Source organism: Ictalurus punctatus, chromosome 29 (assembly GCF_001660625.3).
Source record: "Ictalurus punctatus breed USDA103 chromosome 29, Coco_2.0, whole genome shotgun sequence".
NCBI classification, from domain to species: domain Eukaryota; kingdom Metazoa; phylum Chordata; class Actinopteri; order Siluriformes; family Ictaluridae; genus Ictalurus; species Ictalurus punctatus.
In genome coordinates, this window is record NC_030444.2 from 3,915,137 (window position 1) to 3,928,513 (window position 13,377).

Genomic DNA, 13,377 nt, shown 5'->3' on the forward strand with positions numbered 1-13,377 from the left:
ATTTATTATAATATGCGATTTGGTAATACGTTTTTCGTAAATACTTCTAGAAGTGGAAATAAGATAAATGTGTGCGGAGAGCTCCTCAAATACACGACACTTTTTCTCATGCCTATGTAGATATGTCATGCACTCCATGCACTCCATGCACTAGGGGGCGATAGAGATTTTTAATTGCAGATCAACACTGCAAGCGCATTTGTATCTTTTGCGCTTATTATTTGGAATATACACCTGGAAAGTTAGGTTAATACGTAATGGCAGCTGTTGAGGCTCGTAGAGTTATTATTTATGGAGGGAAAGGAGCTCTGGGCTCGAAATGTGTTGAGTATTTCAGATCTAAAAACTGGGTGAGTAGATCAGACCTCTGTAACACGCGTGCTCCTGGACTGTAAACAGGAAGTGAGCTGTTAAACTTTAATCACAGGAACTACAGAAGGTTAACACGACTGTTTATTAAACCTCATGGTAGTCTTAATCTGTTACATGATAGCATGTTCAATGTAATGCATTCAACTGTCAGTTGAGATTCACCCTCATTATATCAACACTCACTGGCTATCTGATCTCTTCCCACCCATGATTCATTGAGATCTTCTCTTTTTTTCACCAGTGGGTTGCCTGCATTGACCTCAATGCAAATGAAGAGGCTGATTCCAACATAACTGTTCAGATGACAGACTCCTTTAACGAGCAAGCTAACAAAGTAAGGAGAAAAGTAGTAGAAAAGCTGCATGTCCATTGTCTATGCATCGTGAAACCAACATGATGTCAAGAAAATCCTACAGAAACATCTGATCTTTATTTTGGGGTTCAGATGACAAGAGGTGTACGATAATTACTTCTGAGCATGAGTTTGAATGTGATTGGTTAATTCTAAAACCAGTCTCATGCCCTGTTATAAAATGGGCCTGTTGTAGTAGGTACTATGTTGTAAGCTTTTCTTTTTTTCTTTTTCTCCCCCTAGAACGCTTCTAAATGTTTTTTACTTGTATTTTGTTGGTTGCTATAATCACATTAAATATGAAAAAGATCTGACATGATTTATCTTGGTTGCATTTTACGTCACAAAAACCTGCAATTAGAACAGACTTTTTATTTAAAAAAAAAAAAAAAACTTAGTTTGGTTTTATCCCTCCTAACCACTAGGAACAGTGAGAGTCACCAGGATACCTCTATGTGCATGCGTGCCGAGGCCCGAGAGGTTCCAGCAAAGTCTGGAATGTTTGCCTCTCTTGTCTTCTTTCCTCGCACAAGGTGGACCAAAATATACACAATGCCGAGTTATTTTCTTAGCAGCTTGTGACCACAGTTGGAGGTCCAGATCCAGCTTTTTTTTCCCCCCATCTACACTTGTAGTTGAACATTGCTGGAAAATGGTGTGGGAGAAAAAGCCTTTCGCTAAAAAGTCTCCTAAAGCCTAGTTCACGCTACACGACTTTCACCGTGGGCAGATCGCTGTGCTGTTCACGCTACACGACTTGCTCTCTTGTAATCGGGAGTCTTGAAGTCGTTGTGGTGTTCACACTACATGATTGCTCTGTGACCGGGGGTCACACACGACACGATCTGACAACGACTCAGGCCCCGTTTACACTAGTGCGTTTTTGTTTTAAAATGACAACGATCCTCGTCTACAATGGCATTTCCGCTGTTTCAGAAATGATCTCCGTCCACACTACACACTGCGCATACCAGTGTAAACAGGAAGTTGGTTGCTAGTCCAAACCGGCGGTCCGTGTAGGGCTTACATCACTTGAAATGAGATTTGTTGGCGATTAAAGGAAAAGACAAAGAAAGTTGTACAGCTTCTTCCCTTTATGCTTCTGCCATAGGCTTTGTGGGTTTCCCTTCCTCACGGTGACCTCACCCCATGCCTCGCTCTCTCATTGCCTGTAGCTCGTCTCCACAATCACTGCCAGTGGCGACACTTTTCACACCACAGGATGTGCAGTCGCCTGACAGCTCCAGATATTCAGCACGCCAAATATCTGTCTGGCGTCGTGGATGTGTCGGCGAGCCTGTTTGGTGCATCGTTGAGTAGTTCATACAAAACGATTGACTGCTGATTGGCGAGCGCCGATTGCTCAGGCTTAAAATCGTGTAGTGTGAACTAAGCTAGTTCTAGTGCATTCCATGATTTCCAAGATGCTAACTTTTCAACAGGGAATGCTAGACAGCATCTATGCTAAAGATGTATTTCGCAGCCACTGTAGCATGTCACAGCCCCACGGATGGCATCTCTCACTTATTACTTCCTTTTTAAAAGGGATGAGGAGACCTGCAAGAGTCTGCCCCCTTGTGCTGGAGTCCCTTTAGACCCCTTTTTCTGAGCAGGATGCTTGCCTTGTATGCTTTGATGGCAAGACGACTTTGGGGTTGAATCTGAGATATCTGCCTGTTACGACTCTGGTCTAGGGTCGAGGTGTAACATAAAAAGTAATAACATAACTAATATTCATAATAATGAGGTCGACACACGTTTCGTTCAACTCTTTGATCTCTTTGCCAATTTAATGGTGGCAAGAAGTAAATAATCGCAAAATAGAATCAACAGAATCAAATCTCTTCAGGGCCGGGCAAGGCCGAAATAATAAACAAAACATGCGCTATCTTGTCCCGTATCAATTTAAATGACCTAACAACAGAAAAAGGTTCTTCAAAATAAAATCCCGAGTCTTAACCTAACTCCCTAGCTGATTCAAAAACAAAGAACAAAAGACCGACTCAAAATGAACGGCACCCAAGCCCTACAGCTTTCCTGGTCCCAAGAAAAGACATATTTACAATAGGTGGCAATATATACAAATAAGGCGTACAGTCAGCCGCAACATATAAGGCAAGTCAGGGGAATGGGACAACACGATAGCCTACCTAAACACCACGATAGGAACACTTCAATTACTCGTTTCTTTCACTCGTACACAGTATAAACAATCAGCAAGTTCACTCAAGCACCAAGAAAACATACGTTACTCAATCACAGACACACCACACATCTGCATTCCTCTCCCGACATAACGTCCTTCTTTCTTTTAAAAGACATGCTGTCTTCTCTTCTCCGATCCCCGTGCACAACGTCAGAACGTCCAATTAAGGCGGCGTGATCTGTGAGAGCGAAACAAGGGGAGAGAGAGAGAGAGAACACAAGCACAATACGTCTCCTGATGTAACACTGCCCGAGATCATATCACCCAACCTTGTAAATCAGTCTATTGACCTTGCAGACTTGAGCCTGCAGGATATTCTTTGCTGTGCCGGTTTTCACCATACGGTATTTTTTTAGACTGATCCTCAGACCAAATGTTGATCTGTCACAGAGTCTCATATGTTCATCTGCACACAAGATTCTCATGGGTTGAAGCAGAGACTGGCCCACTGAGTCGTCACTCGATGTGATCAACGTTATCAGCATGGTCTAGAGATGGGCGTCGTGCACAGAGTCTGCAGGGTTAGCGTTGCATTTCCCAGTGCTGTGAGTGTAGCGGTCACCTCCGAGCACTTGGGAAAGATGGAATAAAAATATTCACTGGATGTTATTCAGGAGGTATCCAGATTCTCACTGGGCCTTATGGTTATCTGGAGCTTATAGAAGAAGCTATACACATAGCTACAAGTATTCTGCACTCAAATTGGATCCTTCCTACAGGTTACAACAGACGTAGGTGAGCTGCTGGGAGATAAAAAGGTTGATGCCATTTTGTGCGTGGCTGGAGGCTGGGCAGGAGGAAGTGCGAAGGCCAAAAGTGAGAACAGAACAGACACTTATTTATTTATTTATTTATTTATTTATGTAAATCTAGGAGTGACCACATTCAAATGCAACATTGTTCAACTGCTGTACTGTTAAGCATTGTAAAGTAGCTGCGTTGACTCTTTATATCCCTCTCTCTCTCTCTCTCTCTCTCTCTCTCTCTCTCTCTCTCTCTCTCTCTCTCTCTCTTTTAAGCCTTGTATAAGAACTCTGACTTGACTTGGAAGCAGAGTGTGTGGACATCCACCATTTCCAGTCACCTAGCAACCAAACACTTGAAAGAGGGGGGACTTCTCACACTGACAGGAGCCAAAGCTGCACTTGGGCCGACCCCAGGTACAAACCTAGTGATGAAGAGGTGATCACTATGGATGTTTTTTTTTTTTTTTACCAAAACAGAACCCATAATACTGGACTGAAAAATTGAGAATAAAAATAAAATGCTGCTGTTGTTGGTTATTTTAGGCAGCGTTGCTTTTTTGTACAGAATGCAACTAAGTCATATAAAATGCTGATCTGGTTTACTGTAACGCAAACAAGCAAACCTCAGTATCATATCTGCTTTCTGAAAAGCTGTGCGGCTATCTGTGTGATAATTTTTATAACCCCTTGAGAAGGTTACACATGGTAGTGAGGACCTACCTCACCACGTTATTGTTTTACATCAACCACAAGGCCTGAGAAATGTTGTTTTGGAAGTATCCAGATGACCAACTTATGTCTTTGAGAGCTGTCTATCAGTGGAGCCATTGCATCCAGATGTAAGTGTACTTACTTACCTTGCAGCAGTTTTCCAGGATTGGCTCTTTTGCAGTTTTGTGGATTTGGAAGTCATAATGAAGAGTTTGATGTCAATTCAATTCAATTTTATTTGTATAGCACTTTTTACAATAGACATTGTCTCAAAGCAGCTTTACAGAAATATCAACATGGTATACAGATATTAAAGGTGCGAATTTATCCCAACCGTCGTTGTGACCGGACAAATTTCCAGAGGGAATTCTTTTGTTATTTTGTCCTGTGGGCTTTGCTTCGACAAGGGATAACACTGGTGAACACCAGTGATGTGTTGACCTGGGACTGGCAAACAGGTCCACTTGACACATCGCTACCAGATTGGGGTTCCCAACTCCAGTGTAATACCATTTCCCCTAGACATATGCACAATTCTTGACTGTGTGCCAGTCACACCATTGTACAGCCCAGCAGAAGAATTGCTCTAACTGAGGCCAGTCATGGTTAGGCTACCTGAGCAGATTCCACTCAAGGCAGATTGAGAGAGAGATGCTTGACTTCTAATACTTGATATACGGTCAACGTAAATTCTATTTAATATCACGGACAGTTGTAAAAAGCATTTCACTACACGTCGTACTGTGGGTGATTTGTGTGTGTGTGACAAATAAAAATTGAATTTCCCAGCCGGACTCCTTCTGTTAGGAATGCCCTGCAACACCAGCAAGCTAATGCTTGGGCTTCTTTTACTAAGACAAACCTTTTACAATCGTTGACATTTGGGACTCACTAACAAGCTCATGTACTCACAGTTCTACTGGGATCACTGACATGGCTGCCATCATCTGTCCAATTATCCTCAACACACACTGATACTGGTGATATTTGCAGCACACTGTGAGTCTGAACAACCCAATGTGAGAGAGGAGGGTTGTGTGGTCTAGCTCTTACGTGCAGGCACACAGGAGCCATTCATCCAACTGTAGTAGTATTCTGATGCCAGTGGCCATCAGAGGAGACAAGGTCACCTGTATAAATAAATGTAGCTGAGATCCATAGATGTAAACCAGTCCTGTGGCTACATGGCTTGAAGCACATTAGCATATGAAAAGGGATCTGATGTAGTTAGCATTCAATAAGCAACGTTTTTAGCTGCCCCATTGCTAGCCTCTGCATTCTATGACACTATAAAGAGAAAAAAAATACAACAAAGGTTATTCTGATCTTGATGAGCAAAACACACGGTCCTAAATGGTTAATAATCTGCTCACACTGCATGATAGTAGTCCGATAAATGAAAGAACAGAAACGTTATGCGGCTGCTCCTGCGTGTTGTGGCGATGCCCTGCCCTGTCGATCAGTGAAGTTTTTTAAACTAGCAGAAGGGGAGGACACCTTATTTTTCTGCTTTCGGTACCAAGTACTGTGTCACAATGTAAAAATGACTCATGTAAAAACAAAAGCACTGTGGAAGCTCAGTTCTGTAATTCTTTGCGTGTTTTTGTGTACTTTTGTGAAACAGGAAACCGTTGTCTCCTTGGCAATCTGACATGCCCAATACAGTTTTGTTGAGACCGAAAATAGGACCTTTTGCTTTTAGTTCTGATTAAATCACAGTTAGGTACAGTCCAGTCTGAGAGTATTGGAATGGCAAGGACAATTCTTTAGTTTTTTTTTAATATACACTGAAGACATTTAAGATCAAAAGATGAATATGTGACAGTAGATCAGAATTTAAATGTTCATTTCCTGATATTTACATCTAGATGTGTGAAACAACTTAGAACTTATGATAAGATAAAATATATATCAGTTCTCGTAAGGAATGGATATGCAAGAAAATATTAAAGGGGACCTATTATGCAAAATTCACTTTTAAATGTGTTTGAACATAAATCTGTGTAGAGTGTGTATATGTAGTGTAACTCTACAATGGTAAAAATCCACCCACTCCTATATATATAATATTCCCAATAAATCATAAACAGTGTCTCAAAGTGAGCCGTTTTCATTTTCGGCCTAACGTGATGTCATGTTGGAACAAGCCCCGCCCAGGTACTCTGCCCTATTAGTATAGATCCTCCTATGAGTGAGCTGCACACATCTTGTAAAAAGGCTTAAAATAGGTCCCCTTTATGTATTATTTACTTGGTGGTCTGCCACTAAGGTGCCATGTTCTAAGATGTTTAACACATCGAGAAATAAATATCAGCAAATTAAAGCTGAAGTTCTGATTTCATATCTCATATTCATCTTTTCATCTTTAATCCAAATGTTTTCAGTGTATATCAAGAACAACAGAATTGGCCTTGCTGTTCCAGTACTATCAGAGGGGACTGTGTGTCAATGGGGGCAGTGGCGGCTTGGCGGTTAAGGCTCTGGGTTACTGATTGGAAGGTCGGGGGTTCAAGCCCCAGTGCGGCCAGGCTGCCACTGTTGGGCCCTTGAGCAAGGCCCTTAACCCTCTTTGCTCCAGGGATGTTGTATCATGTCTGACCCCCACTTCCTAACATACTGGGGTATGCAAAGAAAAGAATTTCACTGTGAAAGTGACCAATAAAGATTCATTATAAAGACCATCTTGAATCTTCCATTGATAAATGCTTATTAAACGACATATCAAAGAGAGGCTATAAAGTAACATATTGGTTTGCTCTTTTGCTCTGGCTTCTTTTCATCCTTGCGCTCTCTCTATAGGAATGATTGGCTACGGCATGGCTAAGGCTGCGGTACATCAGCTGTGTCAGAGTCTGGGTGGCGACAAGAGTGGTCTTCCTGCTGGAGCTGCCGCCGTAGCCATCCTGCCGTGAGTAAATACTGTTTAAACTTTAATTAGTGGGTCTCTATTCACCACTTTGATGTGAATTATGTGAAAAGCTCATCAAAAAAAAAAACAAATGTAGCAACAAAAAAAAATCTTTTAACACTTTGAATAGCTGGAATGAGTTTCAATTTTGTTGGTTGGTCTATTGATAAAGACAAAAAAAACTGTTTTAGCGTCTGAGTCATTCATATCGCCAACACAGTATTTAGTATTCAAGAGACTGATCTGGAATGACGTAGTCATTGGACATTTTGCAAAATTCTATATGTTAATGTAATGGTGGTATTAATCCATATTTAATTGATTGGAAGACCTGCATGTTCAGCTCAAATTTTTGGTTTACGGCTTAAGGTCCTCAGAAACTAGGGCATTTTAAGGGACCATATTTGCCTTCACTGATGTCTAGCATACACAACTTTCACCTATGTGACCCTTAATGCAATCAGGTCGTTTTTGAGTCAGTGCTAGAGGTGTTGTAAATATCGATCCATGCAGCAGAAAAGAGGCTAAGGAACGTAGTGAAGTGAGTTTCTCCCTCTGCCAACCTATAATTAATAACCGAGACAAGCTCAGACAAAGATGAAATTCATGTGTTCATTGTATTAAGTAAATATCTGACTCCAAATGATTCCAAATAATGAACTGTAGTTAAAATTAACACATAAACTAAATTCTGAAGATTAAAGTAAGATTTCTGAACTTATTGAATGTTATTAATTTATATTAACATTGACTGAAATCTAAAAAAAACCCTCCTGTTAGTCTCACATTCACTCTCCACAAACACAAGCATTTCTACTTCATCACTGAACATCAAACTGGTCATATATAATATCAACTTTTTATATATTAACATTAACTGAATATGAAATATACTACTCTATAAATATATTTTTCTGTGCAGTGTGTGTGTGTGTGTGTGTATATATATATATATATATATATATATATATATATATATATATATATATATATATATATACACTTACACTTTTTGACAACTCTTTAAACAGTGTACTGGCCCTTTAATTAAGTCAGAGCAAAAAAAAAATAAAAAATTTGACTCGGCGCCGAAACTCCCACTTCACTGCCGCTCACTTCCGGTGTAAAATTTGATCAGTACAGAGATTACAGAGATTACAAACTGCAGTTTTGTCCTCAATCCACACAAGAGACGTCATCTTTACATACAGCACGAAATCCATGTTTTCCCGCCCTCTTATGATTGACAGGATATAATCCGCCCTGATCATCAGATGTTTCTAAACGATCGGCCAATGGCGTGAAAATTTCCTTCATTGGCCGATACATCGGTGCATCTCTAATAAAAACGATACCAAGCATGACTCATACTACTGACTGTGTTACTCTTTTCAAACCAGTCCTCCCTCCCATCCTCTAAAAATCCACTACATGATCATCATCTGTAAATCTCCTTTTTTTTTCTGTTAAAATGCAGATGGTGCAGACAAATATGACGGTCTACGTTTACTTATTAATGTAACAAATGGGAATCTGAGTGAGTAGGATGTATGTGATGAGGCTTTTCAGCACAACACAGGCAGATTTAGGGTAATGGCTAACACTAGGACCTGAATGGCAATGAGAATTGCTGTATCTACATTACTGTTGAACCAAAATGTTTTGGTTTTTCCCCTCCCACCTGTAGTGCACCTCCTGTACTGTGACTGGGTTATTCAGTGTTATACCACACATGACCATATGTTCACTGTGAGGACAAACAACGTATTACATGTTTGGTTTATGGCATAATTTCCCTCTAAGCGGCCGATACAAGCTTATCCTGCTTTCCTTCTTTCAGAGTTACCTTGGATACACCCATGAATAGGCGATTCATGCCAGATGCTGATGTCACTACCTGGACACCACTGGAGTATGTAGCCGAGTGAGTATGCCCTGTTTATATCCTGAACAATACTATATTTTTAAACCTGTATTATGTTTCACTTATTATTATTATATTATTATTATTATTATTATTATTAGTTGTTTTTTTTTCCCACCACTAATTATACAGCCAAATGTATTTGGACGCCTGACCACAACACCCATGTGTATCCAAAGGCATGGGATTAATATGGAGTTGGTCCCCGCTTTGCTGCTATAACAGCCTCCAGTCTTCTGGGAAGGCTTTCCATTAGATTTTCATTAGTTTCTTGGGGACTTGAGCTCATTCAGCCGCAAAAACATTGCGGAATGCTGAAGTCAGGCACTGATATCAGGCAAGGAGGCTTGGGGCGCAGGCGGCGTTCCAATTCATGTCAGAGGTGTTAATTGGGATTGAGGTCAGGGATCTGTGCAGGCCACTCAAGTCTTTCACGCCCCAAGTATCAGCTTCCAAGTCAACCTGTGGTGTTATAGATCTTGCTTTGTGCACAAGGGCGTTGTTGTTATGCTGGAACAGGTTTGGGTCACTTAGTTCCAGTGAAGGGAAATCTTAATTCTTCAGGATTCAAGACATTCTGTGGCATTCATGTGGTAAAAGTTTGTGGAAGGCCGACATATCGGGATGATAGTCAAGCATCCACATCCTTTTAGTCATAGTGTATCTTTTGGACCGTCAGTACCTGCATACATTCCTATACCAGCAATTTAGTTGAGAGATTACTGTTACTAATCATCTCTAGTGTTAAATAATCAGCGTTGTCCTTTCTTTGTGCTTCAGTTTTCTGTCTCCTGTTGATTAAAATGAACAACATTTGAAGGTTTTATGAACAGGTCCTGCTCTGGATCAGGGCTAACAATATTAATAATATACTAGTACTCAATGGGCAGTAAAGATTTTGCTTCTGGAATAGTTTTGGATCTTGTATATTTGTGCTGCTGAGTTTGGAAATTTCCATGAAGTTTTCTTGTCTCATACCATTTTTCTGAAATTGCCTATTTTAGTGTTTTCGATCCCTAATTTCAACGTTGCCTACGGTGCAAGTAGTGAAAAGACACGCCTGGGCGCAGTGGAAATGCTTCTGCTTGGACATCCCGGGGCAGGGTGGATTCGAACAGGTGTTAGGCAGGGTATAAAAGCTTTCACATACACCTCTTGGGAATGATTACGCTGTTATCGGTTTGTATCCACATTGATCTGCATCGTTTAGTGTCCACTTACAATAAAGTAGTTAAAATGGAGGTTTGTTTGTAGCCACAATAGGTTCTGTTACGTTTGTGGTGCGCATACACTTAAACCTCAAAGACGGAGCATGATTGCACTTATTTAGAAAGCTTATAAGCTGTACTTTGGTTGTAAAATTGGTGATCAAGACAAAACCTAGGCTCTTCACATCTGTTGCACAACATGCATTGTCAGTCTTAGAGCTTGTCTAAGAAGTATTTGGAAGTCGATGTTATTTGCTATCCCAATGATATAGTAACAGACTGGTACTTCTGTCTATCTCTGGCTTCCCTTCATAAAAACAAGACACGTACTGTCTGGTGACACAGTCTATGACTTGGTTAATGACTTGGTCAAGGACTTGGGTTTGTCAAAAGCAAAAGCGTTACTCTGAGAGTTACTGGGTTCAAGGCTGCAAGGATGTGGTTTGCTCCATCCTTCAGTACCAATTGGCTGTGGCTTACACCTGATGGAAACGTATGTAAATATAAAAGTCTTATTGAAACACCTACAGTACAGCAACTACAACTGGAACATCTGTGATGATCTGAAAACAGTGCCACTGCTGCTAGGAGTGTAGCTCTGATACATCAGGTACTGTTGTTTTAATTGTGAATGGGACAGTCGTATTAAAGAGACGTATTACATTAACGAGGCTCCTGAGAAGCAACAGAAAAGTGTTTGACTTACCCTCAGAAGTTCAAAACCCAATGATGACACTCTGAGTCCAAGAGCGCAAAATTGGCCATGCTCTCTGAAAGCAATGAACAAGGAATGCGAAGGCTTTCAATACTTTTCAATACAGATGTTTACCAAAATAACCGATGCCAGAAATAATGTTTGCCATCAGTTACAGGCAGTTTGAAGAACCCCTAGTGTGGCCAGAGAGAACGACAGCCAGCTGGTCGACAAAAGCCTTCAAGCATACAAAACCATGGGGTGCAACAAGTCTCTGAAGATTCGTTTCGTACTTTCACATTTCGACATCTTCCGTGCAAATCTCGGTGCAGTCGGTGACCAGCGCAACGAAAGGTTTCACCTGGACATTACAATGATAGGAATGGGTACTAGGGCAACTGGAATCCATCACCGTTGATCTAGTGGATCTAGTGCAATGTGTTAGCGCTACCATGTGATTAAACATATTAAATTCATGTCTCTCCAAATTCCTCTGGAATAAAAACAATCTGAAATGATATTTGTGTTCAGTTTGAAGAGCTCTGTCATGATGATCACAAACTTCAGTGTAAGCAAAGTTAAATAAAAAAAAGCAGTCTGGAACAGTAGTTTTAGACTAATTTTAGATGTTGTTCAACTGCCTTGGATCCTGAAGCTAAATTGAATAACTTTTGTCTTTTAGGTTGTTGCACAAGTGGGCAATGGAAGAGGAAAGACCAACATCGGGCACTCTGGTGCAGCTCGTTACCACAAACGGCAAAACGGAGGCAACACCTGTTTAACCCTGTGTGTGTGTGTGTAAAGTGCTGTCTGTGTAATGTTGACCATGCTGGTAAAATAAAAGTAAAAAGAACAAGTGATTATGTAGATTTCTTTGAAACCGTCTTCAGATCAATCCAGCAATAATTGTTTAATCCATTATACTTGCACCCATGGAAGAAAATAGAAAAAATACAATTTGCAGGTCTTAAAAATTCTCCAATTTTCAAAAGTGAGTATATTTTTTGTTACGTAAGGAAATGTGCCACTAATAGGTCGTACCGTATACTACAATACATTTGTAGGTCTCATTTTTGTTGAGACCTAGAGTACAAAATTTCTGTCTAAGGTGCTGTTTTGTAATTCAGTCTTGTGATAATGCACTAAACAAATAATAATAAAACTTTGGGGAATTATTTTGATTGATCTTGAAATTGTAATATCAGTGTATCTAACCTATATCCCCAGTTCTCACTCTTTTAAGCTAAAATGTTGTAGTCGAGTGATGTGAAGTTTCTGCTTTTGAACACTGGAGGGCAGCATTGAGTCACACTCGCTTGGTTTCCATCTGCACAGTGTTATGTGTTTATATATATATATATATATATATATATATATATATATATATATATATATATATATATATATATATATATGGTAAATGGTCTGCACTTATATAGCTCTTTTATCCAAAGCGCTTTACATTGTGTCTGATTCACCTATTCACACACACAACAATGGTAGCAGAGCTGCCATGCAAGGTGCTAACTTGCTATCAGGAGCAACTTGGGGTTCAGTCGCTTGCCCAAGGACACTTCGGTATGTGGAGTCACGTGGGCAGAGAATCGAACCGCCAACCCTACAATTAGTGGACAACCTGCTGTACCACCTGATCCACAGCCACCCCATATATATATATATATATATATATATATATATATATATATATATATATACACCCAATAATTGATTGGAGCTCATTAAAATAAGAAGTATGTGAATGGTTTCTCCAATTGTTTCCACATTCTCCTTTACCTGAACAAGTAGCAGGCATGTGTTTTCGCTTGATATTGTTTCTGGGTGAGTTTAATTTGGAATAGCATTCCTTCTGGTGAACCATTGAATTGCTGGTTCCCACAATACACATATTCTCAGTTCCAAGTGAACCAAGATACAGTATAATTAATGGTACAATATAATAGCAGAGTCAATATCGGGTAAATATGGGACTTTCATAATAGCCTAATGGTCGCTTGCTACTAAAGTTTTCTTCAGATTCTAATTGCAGTGTAATAGTTATCCTAAAGGGAGCTAGCTTGCTAACCATCGTTAGTATTGGTTGTAATTACATAATACAGAAGTTACTCCAAAGTTTGCAAGCTTGCAACAAACATGAGCAGACATAGCTATATGTTGTAATTCTACAAATTAGCATTTAGCTGAGTTGTTAGCACACATGATTACTGGTTTTAAGTACACAATATCCTGTAGTGTAGT

General features: G+C 40.0%; 1 protein-coding gene across 1 annotated transcript; it reads left to right on the forward strand.

Moving 5' to 3' along the window:
- The first annotated feature begins 171 nt into the window (after positions 1-171).
- Positions 172-11,965, forward strand: qdprb.1 (quinoid dihydropteridine reductase b, tandem duplicate 1). Its single transcript, NM_001200483.1, is given in 7 exon segments — positions 172-350; positions 614-706; positions 3,650-3,746; positions 3,950-4,090; positions 7,187-7,295; positions 9,136-9,219; positions 11,804-11,965. Coding segments are annotated over 7 exon segments (717 nt in total). The 5' UTR covers positions 172-257; the 3' UTR covers positions 11,904-11,965.
- The last annotated feature ends 1,412 nt before the right edge of the window (positions 11,966-13,377 follow it).